The sequence below is a fragment of the Pelophylax lessonae genome (genome assembly GCF_965119305.1).
Source record: "Pelophylax lessonae genome assembly, chromosome: 10".
Lineage (NCBI taxonomy): Eukaryota > Metazoa > Chordata > Amphibia > Anura > Ranidae > Pelophylax > Pelophylax lessonae.
The window spans coordinates 72,536,426-72,556,607 of record NC_138777.1 but is presented as its reverse complement, the minus strand read 5'-3'; the positions used below and the strand labels follow the sequence as shown (position 1 = coordinate 72,556,607).

Genomic DNA, 20,182 nt, shown 5'->3' with positions numbered 1-20,182 from the left:
GTTCATAAGAATGTATACATTAAGGCATGGTTATTAAAGCCATTTTTTAAACTTCCATCAGAAAACTGGCACTCCCCCCAAGAAATGTGCTGACGTGGTTTAGCAGCTCATCTACTGGCTGTTTCAGCTTTGTGTAACTTGCAACTGATGGGCTTTTCAAAGCAATGCAGCCATGACCCCAGAAGAAAAAGCATAAAAGTTCTTATGTTGAAAGTAGGGAATCCTATTTGAAATGAATTCCTAGCAGTGAGCACTGCCCAGGAAAATTATTGGTCATGGTAAAAACCAGATTACATTGAAGGGTCAGAAGTAGAATATGCTTTCCTTAAAACAGGAAATTCCATATAAAGGATCGCCCCACATCATATTAGAAGAAACTGTTGGAGAGTATTGCCTGTACACACGATCCGAAAATCAGACAATAGACTGTCTGACTTTTTTCACCTGCTAGTCGCAAATAGAAATTGAAGAGGTTACTAAAGTTACGAAAATTCTTGTACCACAAAATAAAATTTTTAAAGGGTTTCAATGTGTTGTAATGTTTTTTTATATTTTTGTGCTTTCACCATTGGATAATATCAGATGAACTGTCATGATTGGTTATCGAAAGCTGTGTACTAACGTGCAGATTATCGCACGATTGCTTCGAAAGCGGTATTTTCCGTATGATTTTCAGATCATGTGTATGGGCCAGGAAGTTGATCTCCAGTTTAATACACAAATCAAATTATATATAAACTGTTTACCCATAAAAGGATTTGTCTGTCTATTCAGTTCTGAGATTTTTGCAAAGCTCAGCCACACACCACAGCCATACGTGCCAAGGAAGGGGACAGGATAAAAAAAAAAAAATGTATTTAAAGACGTATAAGAATAAGCGCCCATTAAGACCTGTGAAGTCGCGGTGCACAGTGCACCGCGACCTCGGCGCGACATGCACGGACTTCATATAATTGAAGTCAATGCAAGTCGCCTCCAGGTCGCCCCAAAGTAGTACAGGACCCTTTTTCTAAGTCAGAGCGACTTGTGTCACTCCTATTAGAACGGGTCCTGTACTACTCAATGGCGAGCGACCGACCGCGACTTGTCAGGCGACCAAATCGCCTGACAAGTCGCGCTAATGTGAATGGACCCTAATAGTGCTGCATTAATCTGTGTGTTTGATATCTGCCTGGAGATCACAATTTAAAAGAGAATTATGGCCAAAGATTTTTTTGCCTGTTTCTCTTGTGGGTCATAGGAGTGCAGTTACTTTTGTTCTCCTGTGACCCAGTCAGCTGACAGCATTCTACTGCCCGCTATCGGCTGACGTAGCAGAACAGCACAAGTCTCTGGAAGGATGCTGACAATAGGTGTCAGGATCCTCCCAGCTTCCTGATTGACAGATGCCTCTCAGCATTTGGCTGATAGCTGGAGACAGCTATGCCCACCCCTGACAATAAGGGGTGAAGAGGCAGAGCGGAGAACAGTGACTGACAGTCACTGCTCTCTGCTCTGATCAGACTGAGAACTGAGCGATCAGTGGTCACGTGATCGCTCAATTCTCAAACTTAGAGCTTTGAGTAGACAGCTGCAAACTTAAAGTGGACAGCTGCAAACTTAGAGTGGACAGCTGCAGCATCACACCAATGCTGCAAGCACGTGTGTGAGTATAGACATATTTATTTTTTTACAAACCCATATATCTTCTTGAAATAACTGACTTTTTCTTTGTCTCCTAGGGCCCATAGTGACAGAACTGGGAATGCCCTGTTGTAAACAACAGCAGCCCAGGAATAGAAAGAAATCTATTTTAGCTGGAGAAGAGATACTCCAATGTGGAGGGGCAAGAAAAAAGCCAGTTACAATAGTAAGAAAATCATTATACTTGTTCCTATGTGGCATAAGAAGCCAGCATGTGACTCTGCTCAGCATACTTTACCTATATATGGGGTTTTAGAAATAATACAACAGACACCCTTTACGCAGCAAAATAAAACTGTGAGAAATTGGAAGTTTTCTCTAGATTTAGTGAAAAAAGTGGGAATTAGTGTGCTTCAAAGTCAACCTGCCATCTGCATGTAACAAAGGCAGCTGTCACACAAGGGGAACATCTACGAAGACATAGTCTAAATACAATAAGCTCACAATATTACTCTAAAGCTTTGAGTACAAAGTGTAAAAAAGTCTCATGCCTTGGCAAATAATTATTGCTTAAGCTCCTTCACTGGACTTGCAGATAAAGACTAGTTACTGCATAGAAATGTTCTAAAAATTGGAATTATTTCTCCAGAGCCACTAGCCTATCAGATTCAAACTTGTATGTTATGTTTAAATCTTGCTGACAAACTTTGGTTTTAAAAGCACACTGATACTTCAGGCTTTTTGTTTTATGGACAGATGAAGAGTCATCCTAGTAGGGTGAACAAAAGCAGGACATATGTCTTACTATGGAAGAGAATCATCCATATTAGTACATAGGTATGTCTAATGCCGATGCTCATGATAACTGTATGTGGATAGGGTACAAAAGATAAGTGCACAATCAGCCATGAATAGGCACACGATACAGGGTCTGGTACCAGATAATAGGAGAAGGGTGGGAAATAAAAAAAAACTTGGAAAAAATAAAAAAAAAACATACATACTCATCTATATGGCTGCAGCATCAGTCCGATGCTGCAGCTGTCCCCACCGGCTCTAAGATTGAGAACTGAGCAATCACATGACAGCTGATCACTCAGTTCTCAGTCTTCACTAAGCAGAGAGCGGTGACTGTCAGTCACTGCTCTGTGCTCTGCCCCTCCAGTGCTCACTGGAGCTCTGGGCTGTGCAGGGGGCAGGAGCAGCTGGCTTAGGCTCCCTACAGATCCTTTCAGAGCCTGGACCGGCTCTGTGACATTGGCAAACAGTGGGCCTTAGCCTGCTGTCGGCTATATTGGGTCATAGGAGTGCAGAAAATCCCTAAACTCCTATCATCAAGAAGAGCTTTTTTGGCCATACTTCTCTTTAAACTATGTGTGTGTATAAAAATTCATAATTAGGTTCGGTCTGTCACTGGGAATTCAAGACAAACACATTTTCCACAAAATAAGGATTGTGCTGTCTTCTACGTCTGTGATGAATGAAGTACCCGTCAAGACTTCAGCTGTCAACACACAAGGCAGAAGATGGTTCTTCTCTTGGGGACTGGGTTCAACCTTGCACTCTTGCAAACTCATTGCGAAGCCAGAGAGAGTCATGATAGAAGCGAGAATCTCCCAGATTCAGAGCTGTTCTCTTGTAGAAGTAGAAATAAAACACAGCCACTGTCAGAAAAAGAGAAGAACAACAGAGTCAAGAAACCAAAGTCAAGATAAAGCTGGTAGCTTAAATAGGGCAAATGACATACTAGGGCCACATTTACCATAACCATTTTCTTTATTTGTAATTTGGGTAGCCTCCTCTAAAAACTTTTGGGTAAATCACCCAGCATTCTAAATGGTGGTTTATTATTTTAGTCCATGGACTACCAGAGGTTGATGGCATGCCCCGAGTGTTCCCTCCATTTTCCATTACTGTGCTGTTGAATCTGCTACAAATGGTGACAGTGGGTAGCAGGTAAGTTGAGCCTTTGCTGTTATGCATGTTCTCCAAGCCTGCTAGAACTCAACTAATTAATGATGGCAGGGGAGATTCTTCTTTTTGTCTTTCCGATGTCAATAGCCAAAGTGAAATTCTAATGTAAACATAGCTCATTTCTAACACCAGGGGGAACCTGGCATGGATGATCAGTGTCCAAATCACTGTGCTCCATGAGGCTGTTTCTGGATTGGATGAATGGAGGAATGGCGGGGGAGCCCTGTCAAGGTGAGTATCAGTGGGTTGGGGTGGCCCCTTTATACAGACACTGTAGAAGCGCCCTCTTAATATACTGGGATTCAAAAAGAACCTATTAGTACAGCTGAAGCTCCCATCCAGCATTGGAGGCTGCCATTACCAGACTTTAAGGAGCAGTACTAGTTCTGTGAAAGGCCATTGTTTCTGGGACTCCAGAACAGGGTGGGAGCCTCAGCTGTGGTAGATAACTGTTGTCCTGACAGGTCTCTTTTATATACCTGGTGCATGACAAAAAGAGTAGACTCTCTATTGTAAGGGTGCCATCATTCCTTCCTATTGTAACTAACAACAAATACAAAATATATCAACTCAAAATCCATGCCTAATCTTTTTTTTTTTTTATTGTTTTCTAAAAGGATTTAGGTTTGGGTGAGGGAGACTTCTGGAAAGTTAGAACTACAAGAGAATCAACACCAAATACACGAGTTACCCTGGTAGTCAGATGGGTAATGCTGCAGTTTGGTTATATAGCAGAAACGTATCCTTGCTTAATCTCCACCATTGACTTGAATGGATAAAGAGATTAAATAAGGACGTAAGAGACCTTTAGATTTTTTTTCTATTTTAAGTATACTTTTGGAAGATTAAACTGAAGGGATTAACCTCACAAAAATAACCTCTAGTAAAGAAAAAAAAAAAAAAGCTTGTAGAAAATATCTTGGTTCTAAATCTGCTGTAGAAGAATAAAACAAACAATGACGCTACTGAGACCCCAATGACAGGTGGGTGGGGGGGGGGGGCTGTTTAGGGGGAATTGAAAGGAACAAATGAATTGGCTGGATGGTTGCTGCTACCCTAGATCAGGTCCTGAATACCTAATACACACAAGAAAAGGCAAGCAAAGAGGGTGCCTCCATCTAAGTGTAAACTGTGCATAACCCTAAATTCCCACCTTTGTGTTTTTTAGTGCATTTTCCAGTTTACAGAAACGCACTATAGTTCATTTAACATGGTTTCCAATGGTACATGTTCACATCTATGCGTTTTTCAGCCAGTGCGTTTTTTTAAAAGGGTCAGGGACTTTTTTTCCCGCAGCAGATTGCTTTTTGCATGTAATAGACTTCAATGGACCAGCACCAAAAATAAAAATGTTGCGTTTTCAAGCATTTTTACATGCGTTTTGCATTTTTTGTTCTCTTTAAAAAACAGTGTATAGCTGGTTGCTAAGGAGCGGGCGGGAAGCCGGCTGCCGTGTCCTTAACAACTGATGAGTCATCAGCTGTCAGCGGGCTTTCCCACTGACAGCTGAATGTAAAAAACAAGAATTGCCCCTCAAAAAAAAACGGCGTTGGGCCCCCCCAATCCATACCAGGCCCTTTGGGTCTGATATGAATTTTGAGGGGAATCAAACGCCAAAAAAAAAAAAAAATCCATACCAGACCCTTATCTGAGCATGCAGCCGGCAGGTCAGGAAAGGGAGGGGACGAACAAGCTCTGCCCCCCCACCCCAAAGCACCTTGTCCCCATGTTAATGGGGACAGGGGCCTATTTCCCACATTTCTGGCCTGCTCCTAAGCAACCAGCTATGCACATTGTTTTAAAGAAGAAAAGGAAAAACGCGAAATGCATGAAAACTGCATGCAAAAACGCATCAAAGAGGCGGATTTATTAACACACAACATCCTGGAAAAAAATGCATCAAGTGCAGCTGCATAGATGTGTACCTAGACTTATGGTGCTCATACACTAGTAGAAAAATGGTTTGAAAATCTGTCATTTGGACAGTTCGTTCACTTTTCGCCCAGTAATTGGTTATGAAGTTTTTGAGGCAAAAAAAAAGCGAAGCACAAGTTTGGAAAATTTCTGCCAAAAGAACAATAAATAAGGTTAATGTGTTTCTCATCTGAAATGTCTGCGCTTGGGTATATATAACAAAACTAATGAACAAACGGATTCATTTATGTCCTCTGAATGAATTATCGATCAAAATTTGGTCATTTGCTCTCCCGGCCGAGTGTTCGAACGATTTTTTGCCTAGAGGCCAGTAGAAGGAGCTGAGGGTTCGAGCTCGTAGCCTTGTCTATTGTTTCCTGTGTGTCTTCCGGCCTCCGGTGACGTCACATCTGCCACGCGTTTAACGCTGGATCCTTTGGTCTGCCTCGTGGATTACAGGACACCCTACAACATCTTCTGACCTCCAGCACTCCCTGGACGCAGCGCAGTGCCTGCAGATGGATTGGAGTGACCCTTTCACACATCTGATGAGCAGGATTTACCTTTTTATCCTGCGAGTGTCCTTATTCCGGTGATTAAACCTGTTTTTTAATACTAAACTCAGGTGGCGCTTCCTGCTTTCTCTCCTTTGTTCCTACCCAACAGAGCTGGCTTATCTCTAAGGAGAGCTGCTGCCATTATTGCATTATTATGGTCCCATGGACTTATCCATATTGATAAAGGACTTAATAGCTACTGCCTGTTCCTACATATGTCCTTCAGTAGCAAATATTGTTTCTTTCAAAGAAAATGAATAAGCTATTGTGCTGACTGGAATCCACCTGTCATTTAACAGGACACATAAGAGGGCCAGGAGAGTGGTAGGGAATACCAGGTGAAGTGGATGCAGCTCCTTTCAGATTAACCACTTCCGGACCGCACACCGTGTATTTACGTTGCTACTTTGACCTTACGTGTATTTACGTTGCTACTTTGACCTTAAATATCGGGTTATAACCCCAGTATATTTTTACACAGCAGGCTGTCCGCTTTACTATAAAAGTAGTCCCAGCAGAGGGTCCCCTACGGGATCACTTTTATGGACAACAGGAGAGTTGCACACCCCCCTCCAATCACTTCCCGGTTGTTTTTCCTGCTTACCGGAGCCACCGGTAGCGGGGAAAACTATGCGATTCCCTGTGCAGATGGGTAGGAATTTGAGTGAGGGCAAAAAGGCGTCAAACGTCACTTCCGCCCAATGGCCCTAAAGTTCCAATTTTTTCTTTTAATTTGACTTTTTTGTATTAATTTTTTCTTTTGCTTTTAAGTGTAAATTTGAGATCTGAGGTTTTTTTGAACCCAGATCTCACATTAAAAAGAGGACCTGTAATGCTTATTTCTATTACAAGGGATGTTTACATAGTTTGTAATAGGAATAAATGTGATCAAAATGTTTTTTTTTTTTAAAAAGACAGTGCAAAAATAAAAAATAAAATAAATCAGTAAAAAAAAAAGAAAATAAAAGTGCCCCATCCCTCTGAGCTTGCGCACAAAAGTGAACGCATACGCAAGTCGCGCCCACATATGTAAACAGTGTTCAAACCACACGTGAGGTTTGGCCGCGATCATTAGAGCGAGAGCAATAATTCTAGCACTATACCTCCTCTGCAACTCTAAACTGGTAACTTGTAAAAAATTTTAGAGCGTCGCCTTTGGAGATTTTTAAGTACCAAAGTTTGTCGCCATTCCTCGAACGTGCACAATTTTAAAGCATGACATGTTGGGTATAAATGTAATTTTAATTCAAAAAAGTGTATCCATCGCTGGATCGTGGGACTGGTGAGTGTATGTGTTTATTAAAAGTCAACAGCTACACTAATAAACACAAAAATGAGTGGAACTCCGCTTTAGGTGGTTAAGTCTCGAGATCCTAATGCACAAACACAAGAGGGAGTCTCCATCTAGGTGAAACGATTTTATATTTTATAAAGTCTTTTATACTTTTTAATAAATAGCTACACCTAGATGGAGGCGCCCGCTTGTGCTTGTTATTTACAGGTCCTAGCACCACTGATGGAAGCGACTGGATATGTCAGTCTACGCCAGGCATGTCCAACCTGCGGCCCGGGGGCCGCATGCGGCCTGGAACCGCAGGCAATGCGGCCCACTGACCCCTGACAATTTTTTTTATTGCTGGGGAGGAAGGAAGTCGGGTAGCGGGCACGGCCACAGTGGCTTCCAACTAACGGTAGGCAGAGGCTGCCTCGGAGGGGAGGGGGGGGGGGGGGTGGTGCGAGCATGTGCAGTGTTTCTGACTCCTACCACCATGACCACTTCAAATCACTGATGTAGTCATGGTGGTTAGAGAGTTCCTTTAATATCTCTCAGAAGAAGTAAACCTCTGTATACTGATTCCATTTCATTTGATCATCCTCTAGTTGTGTTAAATTAGTGCGGGGGGCGTGGCGGCATTTTTTTACTTATATACCTTAACTATAGTATATATTTTATATGCGGCCCGAGAAAATTTCTCTACACTCAATGTGACCCAGAGAAGCCAAAAGGTTGGACACCCATGGTCTAAGCACAACTCTGCTTATGATCTCTGCATTGGTCTTGGTATCAGAGGACCTTAGACAGACAGAGCGTAGGGGAGAAGAGGCTGCAGAGGACTGGGTATGAAAAAGAACTTTTCAAAGTGCCCTAGATATAAACAAGCAGTCGCAGCTTCAGCTTTAGGACTTCCACACACCCATAATTTAGCAGGAAACATAATCCTCCAAAGGATAAAAAATAAAAGGAAGGTACCGTAGGCACTACCTAAATGAATAATAGTGCATTACATTACATTCAAATATTACAGAATGAAAAATGTTTTTTCTCTAGTTTTAGATGAAGTGGAGAGGGATTAGAACATTTGTCAGGTTTTTAATATTGTCTGTGTCCCCACTAGGGAGATTCACACTCTTTATTTATCCCGGTGAACACCATCACCAAAAGCAAAAATAAATAAATAAATTGAAGTGGTCATAACTACAGGAAAAAAAGAGGAACTCTTCCAATAGGGACATTAGTCTCTTTGCGATTGGTGACTACCAGGGATTTTCTCCTACTTCCTGTTTCTCCCAGATCTCCCTGATGGGACATAAAAAAAAGATTTTTTTCTGACAAGGGTTATAACCCTTCCCTACTCTATCCAAAATTACCAAAAAGGTTTTGCCTTCAGTTCTACTGTGCATTGTGTTAGGGTAGCCAATTCATTATAAATGGCCTGCCAATGCATCACAAGGGATCAAAAAATGCACAAGGCCCCATTTTAGCAGCGCAGCAGAGCATACCAGAGGGCATGGTACAGTATATGTATTACTATCAGTTGCCAAATGCACCAGTGTAAATGTTAATGTAATGCAGAATGAGAAGTATTGGGATGCGGAGTGTAAGGTAAGGAATGGAAAGAAGGGGAACAGTAAATACGGTAGGTGAAATGGAAAGAAACTGGGGTAGGTAAAAGGTTGGGGAATTTGGGGATGAGGGGTGTGCTAGTTTGATGCAGCAAATTAATGGGCTGTATGTGCAGTTCACAGAGAGTGTAAAGGCCCGTACACACGTACCGATTGTCGGCCGAAACTATTCGGCCGCCGAACGATCGGCCGATTTTCGGCTTGTTAGTATGATGCTTCCGACAGCCGACAGCGCACTTTCGGCCGAACAGAATCTGTCGTGCAAGCATTAAAATTTTTGTATGCCGACACTAGAACGGCCGATTGTTCGCCAGTCAGTACAGAATTCGGCCGACAGACAGCAGATTTGCAAGACTGGGCATGCTCAGAAAAGAAAAAACACAGGGAAAGTTAACCATCACATGACATCACTTCTGCAGTCGGCGGACAAAATTCGTGTGCAGTCTTTTGCACTTTTCAGCGGACAGGACAGCCCGGGGACAAAAGACGGTACGTGTGTACGGGGCTTTAGTGTTCTCTGTATTCGGTTGCGTTAGTGATTTTGACCCAGTAGTGCCAAGCATTTTTGGGAGGTCCCTTTGAATGAACTAGTAAGTACTCCATCAGTTTAAGGGATTCTCGGAAACCACATTGCTATGATTAGGGGAGTGGATGGTTTACTGTGAGAGAAAGCAAGCCCATATTGCAATCACAAACTGTAACTTTTTGCTTCTCATCAATATGCCTCTAGTCTGACCTTTTGGTAGAAATGGCTGGCTGTATTCTATCCCTGCTGGGGTGATGAGGGATCTGAAGTTTGGACCGGCTAAAACAGAAACCGGGGCATCCACAGGATGTTGGGCTAGGGAGTAATTCCCATTGGAAGACTGGAGGGGCCCAGTGCCTCCTAACTTGAATGGGTCTACCTGGTCTGGCCATGGGCTGGGAAGGCAGAGAGAAAGTGGTGTCAGTGTCCCCTGGGAGTTGGTCACACCAGGGGTGCTTAGTATCACATGGGCCTGGGAAGCCCACCGTGAGAATGAGCACATGGCCACGTCACCTAATGCTTTTTTCTGCACAGCGCCTTTTGGCCAAGTCAGGCCGCAAAGCCTAGTACCTGCACTGGCACTATTTATTTTTCTCAATTTATCACTTGCACTTTTGTCTGTGTTTCTTTTTCTTTTAAGGATGGAGGGTGTGGGTCCTCAGGACTACCTTGAAGTCGGGGGGGAAGATGTGTGACCATCAGGTTCCTTCCACCCCTGAATCGGGGGGGGTCTCTGACCATAAGGAGAGGGGTCCGCCAGGCCTTTTGGCTAGGTGGACCATGTTGAGCCTTGCACCCAAGGGGCTCAGAGTAGAGTCCTACCTTTTCGGGGGAATGGTCCTTAAGTGCACTTTCATGCGTGTGGTTTTTCACTTTTTTTGTTCACTTAGGAGTATAGTTTTTGTGCACCACCATGGGTTTAAAAAAAATAATATAAAACTGAACTTTTTCAGCAATATATAATGGTGGTGATATATAAAGCATGTGCCCAGCTGAACCCACTGATACTCACCTCTCAAATAACACCTCACCAGACCCTCTTCTGTCACTGGCATCTTTAAATACCTGGTGTCTCCAGGTATGAGGGAGCTTATGATCTCCTCCCATGATGCAGAGCTAGGGCCTAGCAGCTATTTGCGAAGTCCAAGGTTAAGCCCCATACACATGGGCCGAAAGTCTGGCAGCATCGGCTGGATCAATAGAAACCGACATTTGGCCTGTGTGTACTGCAGCCGGTCCTCCAGAGCCCTTCCGTTGAAGGGGCATGACCGAAAAAATGTCTGCCGACTGGCTTCCTTTCTCTGCTCTCAACCGAGTGTTGACCAGAGTGTTTTGGCGAGGGGCCTTCCCCCTGTCAGAACACAATAGCACAACAGGGGAGATTGCAGTACTAACATTGGATTGTTAGTACAGTGGCTCCAACCGGAGCTGATTGATTTTTTTTTTTCGTTCAGCCTGCTGGTTTAAACGAAGAAAAAACTAGCAGTGTGTACCAGGCTTTATTCTCATGATGAAGGGGTGACATGATGGCTCCCTCTAGGCTGTGACACCTACAGACACTGGGTATTCTGGTGGAGGCTGCAACAGTGGGAGAAGCAGATAGAGAGCACTGACAAGGTGAGTATCATTGGTCTGGAGCGGCCCCTTTACACAGATATGGTCACTCTGCCCTGAATGGTGTTTAACACTTCTATATAAACATTTAAATACATACAGACTCACCGACTCTCTGCAGAACAAACAATGCCTGGAGCCCATCAGACCAAATGAAGGCATTTTCTGTGTTCCACCGTAAGTTCTAAAAGGAAAAGGCACAGCAAATCAGATGTTACACATATCAGCTTCATCAAATTCCTTGGAAACAGAAAGCTTGTAATAAAGTGGATCGTACCATGAGCCATACGTGTAATGCCACGCTGAGCCCTAAATGCAGAGCGCACAGGATGACGGTGACCTGAAACCGCTGACACAGGAGGCCCAGGAGACCGGCTTGGAAAACAAAGGTGTTAAACAGCATGAGAAACAAGACGATGGCTGCGAATAGGATGCCCACATCCTGCAATCTGAAATGAGAAAGAACATGAAGATAACCATGATGGCTGCAGAACACAATTATGTTAATCATTAAAAAGACAACCATGACTTACATGAAGAGCACAAGCTGGATAACTGGGGCTGAGCGCAGCAACTCAGAGAATGAATTGACAAATAAGTCATATATCAGGAGCAGGGACTGCAGGGAAAGCACCAGGCTGTAGTTCCCAGGCTGCAGCATCCTCCAATACACTGACCTGCACAGAGAGACATTGAAATTTAACTATAGAGACAAGGGAGCAAAATGCAAACCAGAACTGGGTAACAGAAAGGAATTTGTAATGGTAATTGTGAAGGACCCCCTTACCTGCCTGGAATCAGCCACCAAGGTGGCCGATATTACTGATATTTCAGGAAAGTGCTTGTAAAGGAGTGATGCCTGCAGCTAGAGGCATCACCCCGTTACCGGCGTCCATAGCCGACAGTCGGCTGTCATTACAAGGAGCGGGAGGGGACTCGCCCCCCTCCCGCCGCCTTCCGCGGCTCGCCCGGGTCTCCCGTCCCACCAGGAGGCCCGGGCAAACAGCCTCCACGGCTGCCGAAGACTCGATCAAAGCCGCATTCGGTTCTGATTGGGTCTCCATGCAAAAACCCGGAAGTGATGTCATGACATCACTTCTGGGTACTGGTGCCAGATTTAAAATAAATGACAGCATTCAAAACAGCCAAACTTGGCATTTTGAATGCTTTTAGGTGCAGAGGAGGGGTTTGGGGTCTTTTAGACCCCCAGATCCCTCCACAAGAGTACCTGTCAACAAAAAAAAAAAAAATTAAATGTATGAACCTACATACAATGTACCACCTACATTACGCCTTTATGTCACCTGCTTTTATACATGTGTGTTGCCGCTATATGTAGAAAATTGTTCGATGTACTATTTTAAACTTTGCTCAAATAAATTATATGTTTTTATTTTACTTTCCTCTACGTTTCATACTGACTGATCAGTCCTGTCCACACAAATTCTCCAGGGACACCTGTTTTTTCTTGATTATCTGGGGAAGGGACATGAACTGATCCAGCTGTGTACCTACCTACCCATTTGCTTCCCTGCCACCAATTAGGTGAAAGAACTCAAGTGGGGGTTTTTCGCAAGAGGCAGCCCCATTGAAAGCGATGGGAGGGTGCCAGCTCTCGCAGCTATTTGCGACCACTCTCATGTAAACGCTCATGCAGCTATCACATGCAAGTGATTGGCCCTACCGCTGAGGTTCTTGCATCCAATTGATGTGTGGTGCGAATCATATGCGATGTCTAACATCGCATCAGTGTGAACGCAGCCTTAAAGGTGCGATTTAATGGCACCCTGTACAAAACCTAATTGCTGAGATTCATACATGGCGCATCCCTCCCACGAAGAAGAAACTAACCTGTGAGGGCTCATTCACAGGTATGGTGAGGACACAGCTTGTCGTACACATTTACATACCTCCCAATTTTTTGCGATGGGAACAAGGGACACCTATTAGGAGAAGTATGTAGGCATAGGACACACCCCCTGCCACACCCCCTTAAAAGAGAATTTTACAACAAAAAAATGATCAGTTAAGCCCGAAAGTGATTTTTTTTACTACTATTATTGCTTTATTCTGGATTTTGAAATGTAGAAATGCAGCAATTTAGAAATGGGATGAACGGTATAGCACTGGGAAAGACTTTTTGAAAGATAAAAACTGCATTTTATATACAACTATATAGATCAGAGCAAAATGAGGAGGAAATGAGGAGGAAAGAGGGACAGAGGGACTTTGTTCCAAATCAGGGACTGTCCCTCGGAATCAGGGACAGTTGAGAGCTATGCATTTATACATATGGGGGTCTGAAGGGTCTCATTCACACAATGCAACACAGGAGCATGCAGGAGAAATGAAAGCATCCCAGCTTGTGTGATCATCCTGCAGAACACAGAGCTGGGAGGAGTTAAGGATGTGATCTGTCACTCTATGACTGCTGGAGCACTAATAGTCCCAGCACACCACTAAACCCACAGCTCACACAGGACACTAGTCCCCATAGAGAAGCAGACACTGCCAGTACAGAGGGTAAGGTGGGATCAGCTGGGAGGAGGACAGTCCTGATCTCACATAATATACAGGGGTAGAGATGGATATACACACGATTGTAGTAAACAGCCCGCCGTCTCCAAGGCCCGATCAAGCTAAACTTCCACCGCCATCATCCTGCTGTGAGCGATGCCATGACAACAATGATCCCAAGCCATGTGATTCCGACGCACAGCGACGTTTCTCCCGAGAGCGGCCATATTGGATGTGGGCAGTGCGGGCAGCTGTGCAATAGCGCGTCGAAGGTTTTGTATTTACTCCCACTCTGCTATTTAGAGATTTGCCAGGACCTAATGACTGGAAGAGGTTAAATGAGCTTAGCACCAGCAGTTGCAGGAAGAAATCCTCCATTTGTGCATTGCTAATGACAGAGTACAGATCATGGACAGGGGGACAGTCAGTGGGTGGGGGGATGGGGAGCATCTACCTGTACAACCCTCCCTGGTCAAACGTTTTGAGAATGACACAAATATTCATTTTCTGAAAAGTCGGCTGCCTTCGTTATGATGGCAATTTGCATACACACCAGAATGTTATAAAGAGCAATCAGATGAACTGCAATGACTCACTTCACCTCCAGAAAATGTACCCCCCTTCCTGACCAGGCCATTTTTTGCGATACAGAACTGCGGTACGTTAACTGACAATTGTGCATTTACGGGACGCTGTACATAAATAAAATTGATGTCCTATTAATTGAGCTTTCTTTTGGTGGTATTGATCACCTCTGCATTTTTTATTTTTTGCGCTATAAACAAAAAAACAAACAATTTTGGGAGAAAAAAAAAACAAGTTTTTTTATTTACTTTCTGCTATAAAACACATCCAATAAAAAATGTAAAAAATCTAATTTCTTCATCTAGTTTATCTAATATGTATTCTGCTACATTTTTTTGGTAACAAAAATCCCAATAAACGTATATTCACATTGTAAAGCGCTGCGCAAACTGTTGGCGCTATATAAATCCTGTATAATAATAATAATATTGATTTATTTGCGCAAAAGTTATAACATCTACAAACCATTTGATATATATATATATATTTTTTTATTTGTATTTCCTACTAGTAATGGCAGCGATCAGTGACTTATAGCGGGACTGCGATATTGCAGAGGACAAATTGGAAACTGATACTTTTTTGGGGATCGGTGACACAAATACAGTGATCACTGTACTAATGACAGTGGCAGGCAGACCTGATCAGAAAGCCTGTGTGAAAGGGGTCTTTGGGAGATTCACCGTTTCTATTTTTCCTGCTCACAGTTTTACCCAAGATTAAAGAAAATCACAAATTTGGGTTGACCCCAGAACTGGAATAGAGGGGAAATCTTGCAATGGAGATACTAGCTCTAGGGACAACCAGGGATTCCCTTAGGGCCCTTTCACACAGGCGCTCCGTATGTCCGCAAATCATCCTATTTTTTTGCGGATGATTTATGGACATAATGTAAGTCAATGGCATTGCGGATGTCAGCGGAATACCATCCGCTGACATCCGATTTTCTTCCTTTCAGTTCTGTTCCGTTTTTTGGAACGGAACAGAACCCTATTTCTCCTCCGTTCTAAAAACGGAAAGGAAGCAAAATCAGATGTCAGCGGTGACATCCGCAATGCCCATAGACTTACATTATGTCTGTATATCATCCGCAAACGGATGGGATGATATGCGGACATACGGAGCGGATGACAAAAGTGTCATCCGCTCCATGAAAAAAAAAAAAAAAAAAGGACCGGAGCGGAGAATAAAAACTGATGAAAAAAGGTTTTGCATTTAGTTTTACTTTTTACTGTAAAGACTGGATTACACCAGATGTAGTTCAGTACGTTTTCAATCTGCATTGAAAAAAGCATGCACAGTGTTTTCCATTGGCCCTAGTTCACGTGAACCAGTGCAGTCCACAAAAGTAGAACCTGATGAATTTTTTTCTGTATGGAACATATCTGGAATGCAGCAAAATGCGTGTAAACACACCAGAATGCATATTGTCCTGAGATTTTTTAAGTGTAAAAAAAAAAAAAGGACGAAAAGAAATGCACTGGAATACATCGAAAACACACCAAAAACTTGTACATGCATATGCAAAAACACATCCGTAACACAGAAATTGTGGTGTTAACCAGCCCTTAGTGTTGCACCTTCTGTCACATATTTGAGTGTTGTCATTTTATTTTGCTATTTTGAGATAATTAGGAATAGGATTTTTTCAGAGCATTATAGCTGCCTTTTACAATTCAGTTGAGTGGAGTTAATAATGGCATGCACAGCACGCCCCACCAAAATGTATTGCAGCTGATGGATGTGGCATAGCACAGATATACCATTTACAGTATGTTTCACTGATATGCAATGTAATGTTTCTCACCCACTCCAGCAGGAACACTTTGGCTTCTCCCCAGGCTCTCTACCTACTACCCAGCCCAGCAGCCAGGACACTGGGTGCAGGACCCTGGACTTAGCATACAGGATTCTGAATAAAGGACTCAGGATTCTAAAACCTGGACCTCTCCCAGCCTCTGTCCCATGCCATTTCCTCTTCATGTGTGATTCTGGAAGGCAGCATCTGCACTTAAAGCCAAATTATACTTACCTTCTCTCCACCACTGCAGTGACCCAAAGCTCCCAGGTGGCTGCTGATGTTTCAGCCGGTTGGATTCCGGGTACCGATCTTTGGACATTTTCATTCACAGGGTGGGGATGACATCACTACTGCGCAGGCACTGAAGTTTATTCATCTTGGCACTGGCGAAATTGTACACTGAGCTATGCATACAGGCATGTATGGAACGTTAATGCAGAAGAGACATGGTATGTCTTTTCTGCATTAAAAATCATATCTGTCGGACAATTTTTTCTTCTAAATTTTCACTTTAAGAGAAGAGGAGGGCATATCCCCCCCAATAGAGAATGACAGGGGTGTCAGCTGTTAGAACTATAGGACTTGGAGTTGGAAAAAACTGTTGTGGGATTACTCTTAGGACTGAAAAAAACATTGTTCAGTCTCTGAATTTCCAGTGGCACCACTTTACCACCTTTCAATGTACCGGCACATGCCCCAGGTTGGGAGCTACTCCTCTAAGCTCAGAATCTCTTTGTTACTTATATCACACTTACACACTGGTTATAGGAAATAAGTGTTGCGGATCCATTTAAAAAATGTGGGTTAATGGGAAATCATTTCGGGGTCACTTGTAGTAAATTTGGGTTAAATTTGGGTTACTGAGAGATTTATTAGGGTCACTTGTGATAAATGTAGTTTATTGGAAGATTTCTCAGGATCACTTGTGGGGAATCTAAGATGGAAAAGGACCTGGGTGTACTGGTGGACAACAGGCTTGGCAGTGGCATGCAATGCCAACAGAATACTGGCATGTATAAAAAAGGGGATTCACTCCAGAAATAAAGAGATTATTCTCCCACTCTACAAGACTCTGGTCCGGCCACATCTGGAGTATGCTGTCCAGTTCTGGGCACCGGTCCTCAGGAAGGATGTGCTGGAACTGGAAAGAGTCCAGAGAAGGGCAACAAAAATAATTAGGGGAATGGAGGACATCAGCTATGAGGAAAGACTACAAGCACTGAACTTATTCTCTCTGGAGAAGAGACGCTTGAGGGGGGATATGATATCAATGTACAAATACTGTACTGGCGACCATAGCATAAGGAACAAACTATTCAGAGAAAGGGAATACAATAAGACACGTGGCCACTCACTAAAACTAGAGGAAAAACGGTTTAACCTTAAAATACGTAAGGGGTTCTTCACTGTCAGAGCCAGTAAGGATGTGGAATTCTCTTCCACAAGCAGTCGTATCAGCAGGGAGCATCAATAGTTTCAAAAAACTATTAGATGGGCACCTTAAAGACCACAACATACAGGGGTATACAATGTACGGTTAACAGCAAACACACACACACACATCATAGGTTGAACTGGATGGACTGATGTCATTTTTCAACCTCACAAACTATGTAAATGTATGTTATTGGGAGATTTAGCAGGTTTACTTGTAGTAAATGCGGGTTATTAGGAGAGTTCTCAGGGTTAGTTGTAGTAAATGTAGGTTACTGGGAGCTTTCTCAGGATCACTTGTAATAAATGTAGTTTATTGGAAGATTTCTCAGGATCACTTGTGGTAAATGTATGTTATTGGTAGATTTTCCAGGGTTACTTGTAGTAAATGCAGGTTATTGGGAGAGTTCTCAGGGTTAGTTGTAGTAAATGTATGTTACTGGGAGTATTCTCGGGGGTCACTTGTAGTAAATATGGGTTATTGGGAGTTTTCTCTGGATCACTTGTAATAAATGTGGTTTGGTGGGAGATTTTTTAGGGTCACTGGTAGTAAATGTATGTTATGTCAAAATGGAGAACAACACAGGAACTGGAGAGGCTGCACACCCCAATTGTACTGGAAAAAGAAAGTACCGAAGTACCAACCCCCAGGTTTTTTTTAGCAGCAATAATTACTAGGAGTAAAGTGTGAAAGACTATAGCATTTTCTTAAAAAATTACTTCTTTATTAACAAATAGCAAGATAAGAAGACATATAAAAAGCATCCCCACGAGGGGTAAAAAAAGTATATTATGAGCTTTGGTTACAAGGAATGACATATGTTACAAGGTAATAGTCGCACAAATGGTTATCACATGAAAAAAAGAAGAAAGAAGAAAAGGGAAAGAAAAGAAGAAGGGAAGAGGCGGGGAAAGGGGGGGGGGAATCGGGAGAAAGAAAAAACACATGGAAAAAGGAAAGGATAGAGGTGGGGGGGGGGGTTCTTTCATTTCTTTCCCTTTTCTTCTTTTTTTCCTTTTTTTAGCCTCCCCCTCCCCCTATTGCAGCCAAAATATGGATACATCTTGACCTTGTTTAAACAATGACATGATGTGATTTTCCAGGCAGGTGTCCATGCCCCACTCTGGGTCGGCACTATCTGTGACTCCTTGTAGCCCCGTGCATTAGCCTTGCCACCATTAGTGAGGGAACCTACATCTCCATGTCTCAAGAGGATTTCTCAGCCATTAATTTGATTTTTGGTCCCTGTTTGACATCGCCAATCTGACATCACAGATCCCCTGAGGAAGACCTTAATTTACAGGTCGAAACGGTGTCGGGGTTTCTTTCTACATGTGATGACCATTTGTGCGACTATTACCTTGTAACATATGTCATTCCTTGTAACCAAAGCTCATAATATACTTTTTTTTCCCCTTGTGGGGATGCTTTTAATATGTCTTCTTATCTTGCCATTTGTTAATAAAGAAGTAATTTTTTTAAGGAAAAGCTATAGTCTTTCACACTTTACTCCTAGTAATTATTGCTGCTAAAAAAACCCTGGGGGTTGGTACTTCTGTACTTGGTTTATTGGGAGATGTCTCAGGATCACTTGTAGTAAATGTGGGTTATTGGAAGATTTCTCAGTGTCACTTGTAGTAAATGTGGGTTAATGGGAGATTTTTCAGGGTCACTAGTAGTAAATGTGGTTTATTGGGAGATTTCTCAGTGTTACATGTAGTAGTAAATGTGGGTTGGAAAGAAAAAATACAGAGGGCGCACCAACCTGGCGCATTACCTTAAAAACTGTTTATTGTTAAAACATGTGTACATCATACTCACAAAAATAGATGGAACATAGGCACAAATTGAGATAGTAAGTCCACCAAGGAGGTCCACTGGACCTAGTACACTGGTACAGACCTTGTTGAGATGTGGAACCTCTAAGTGCCACTTACACGTTTCAGGGGCGTACCCCCTTCCTCGGAGTAAATGTGGGTTAATGGGAGATTTTTCAGGGTCACTTGCAGTAACTTTTGGTTTGTTGGAGATTACTCAGTCACCTGTATTAACTGTTGGTTAGTGGCAAATTTCTGAGGATCAGTTCTAGACCTACTGGTTTATAAAAGCAGGCTTGGATTGGCACACCATAGAACCAGAGGGTTCTCCAAAGTTTCTGTATTGTGAATAGAGCTCCTATTCTCAGCCAGTGGTCTATTCTTAACAGCCACACTCAAAGCTGAGAGATGCTGCGCCGTGAAAGCTTTTACTAGGGAAGCGACACTGCATGGATGAATGCAGGAAATGGCATCAATTCCTGGACCTCTGTGGCTCTAACATTAATCTGAACTACGCCTCTGTTGGTGACATAAACAGGGATTACCTCAAAATCTCAAACATTTTAAAAGGGAGAGTGTCTCAAGGACACTGCACAGGGGAGCAGCAGCATGAGGAATGGAGCTGGAACAGCATGTAAGTTTATTCAGGTAAGAGTCAGTAGGGATCCCTTCCAGATAAGTCTGTATGTCAGTGCGTTTACAAGACTAATAAGGACAGGCAGATCACTCATCTGCCCCAACTGAGGATGAGAGATCTGTCTTTCATAGTAAAATCTTGTTACAGTGTCAGGATGTATCATAAAAATCACAGATGTTGACTAGTTTAAAAAAAAAAAAAAAACAAATACTGTCATATATTTCCCCCCCGTGAATAAATCACAACAGCATGACATGGCAACAGTTTTATTAATTGGG

The 20,182-nt window shown here is 42.9% G+C and overlaps 1 protein-coding gene across 1 annotated transcript; it reads right to left on the bottom strand.

Annotated features, from left to right (window-relative positions):
• Window positions 1-2,974: 2,974 nt before the first annotated feature.
• On the bottom strand, window positions 2,975-13,857 carry TMEM138 (transmembrane protein 138). The gene is made up of 5 exons (XM_082269569.1): window positions 13,709-13,857; window positions 11,646-11,789; window positions 11,390-11,561; window positions 11,221-11,296; window positions 2,975-3,287 (listed from the first exon to the last, which is right to left on the bottom strand). The coding sequence occupies exons 2-5, from the start codon at window positions 11,771-11,773 to the stop codon at window positions 3,175-3,177; spliced, it is 489 nt and encodes a 162-aa protein (XP_082125695.1). The 5' UTR covers window positions 11,774-11,789; window positions 13,709-13,857; the 3' UTR covers window positions 2,975-3,174.
• Window positions 13,858-20,182: the final 6,325 nt, after the last annotated feature.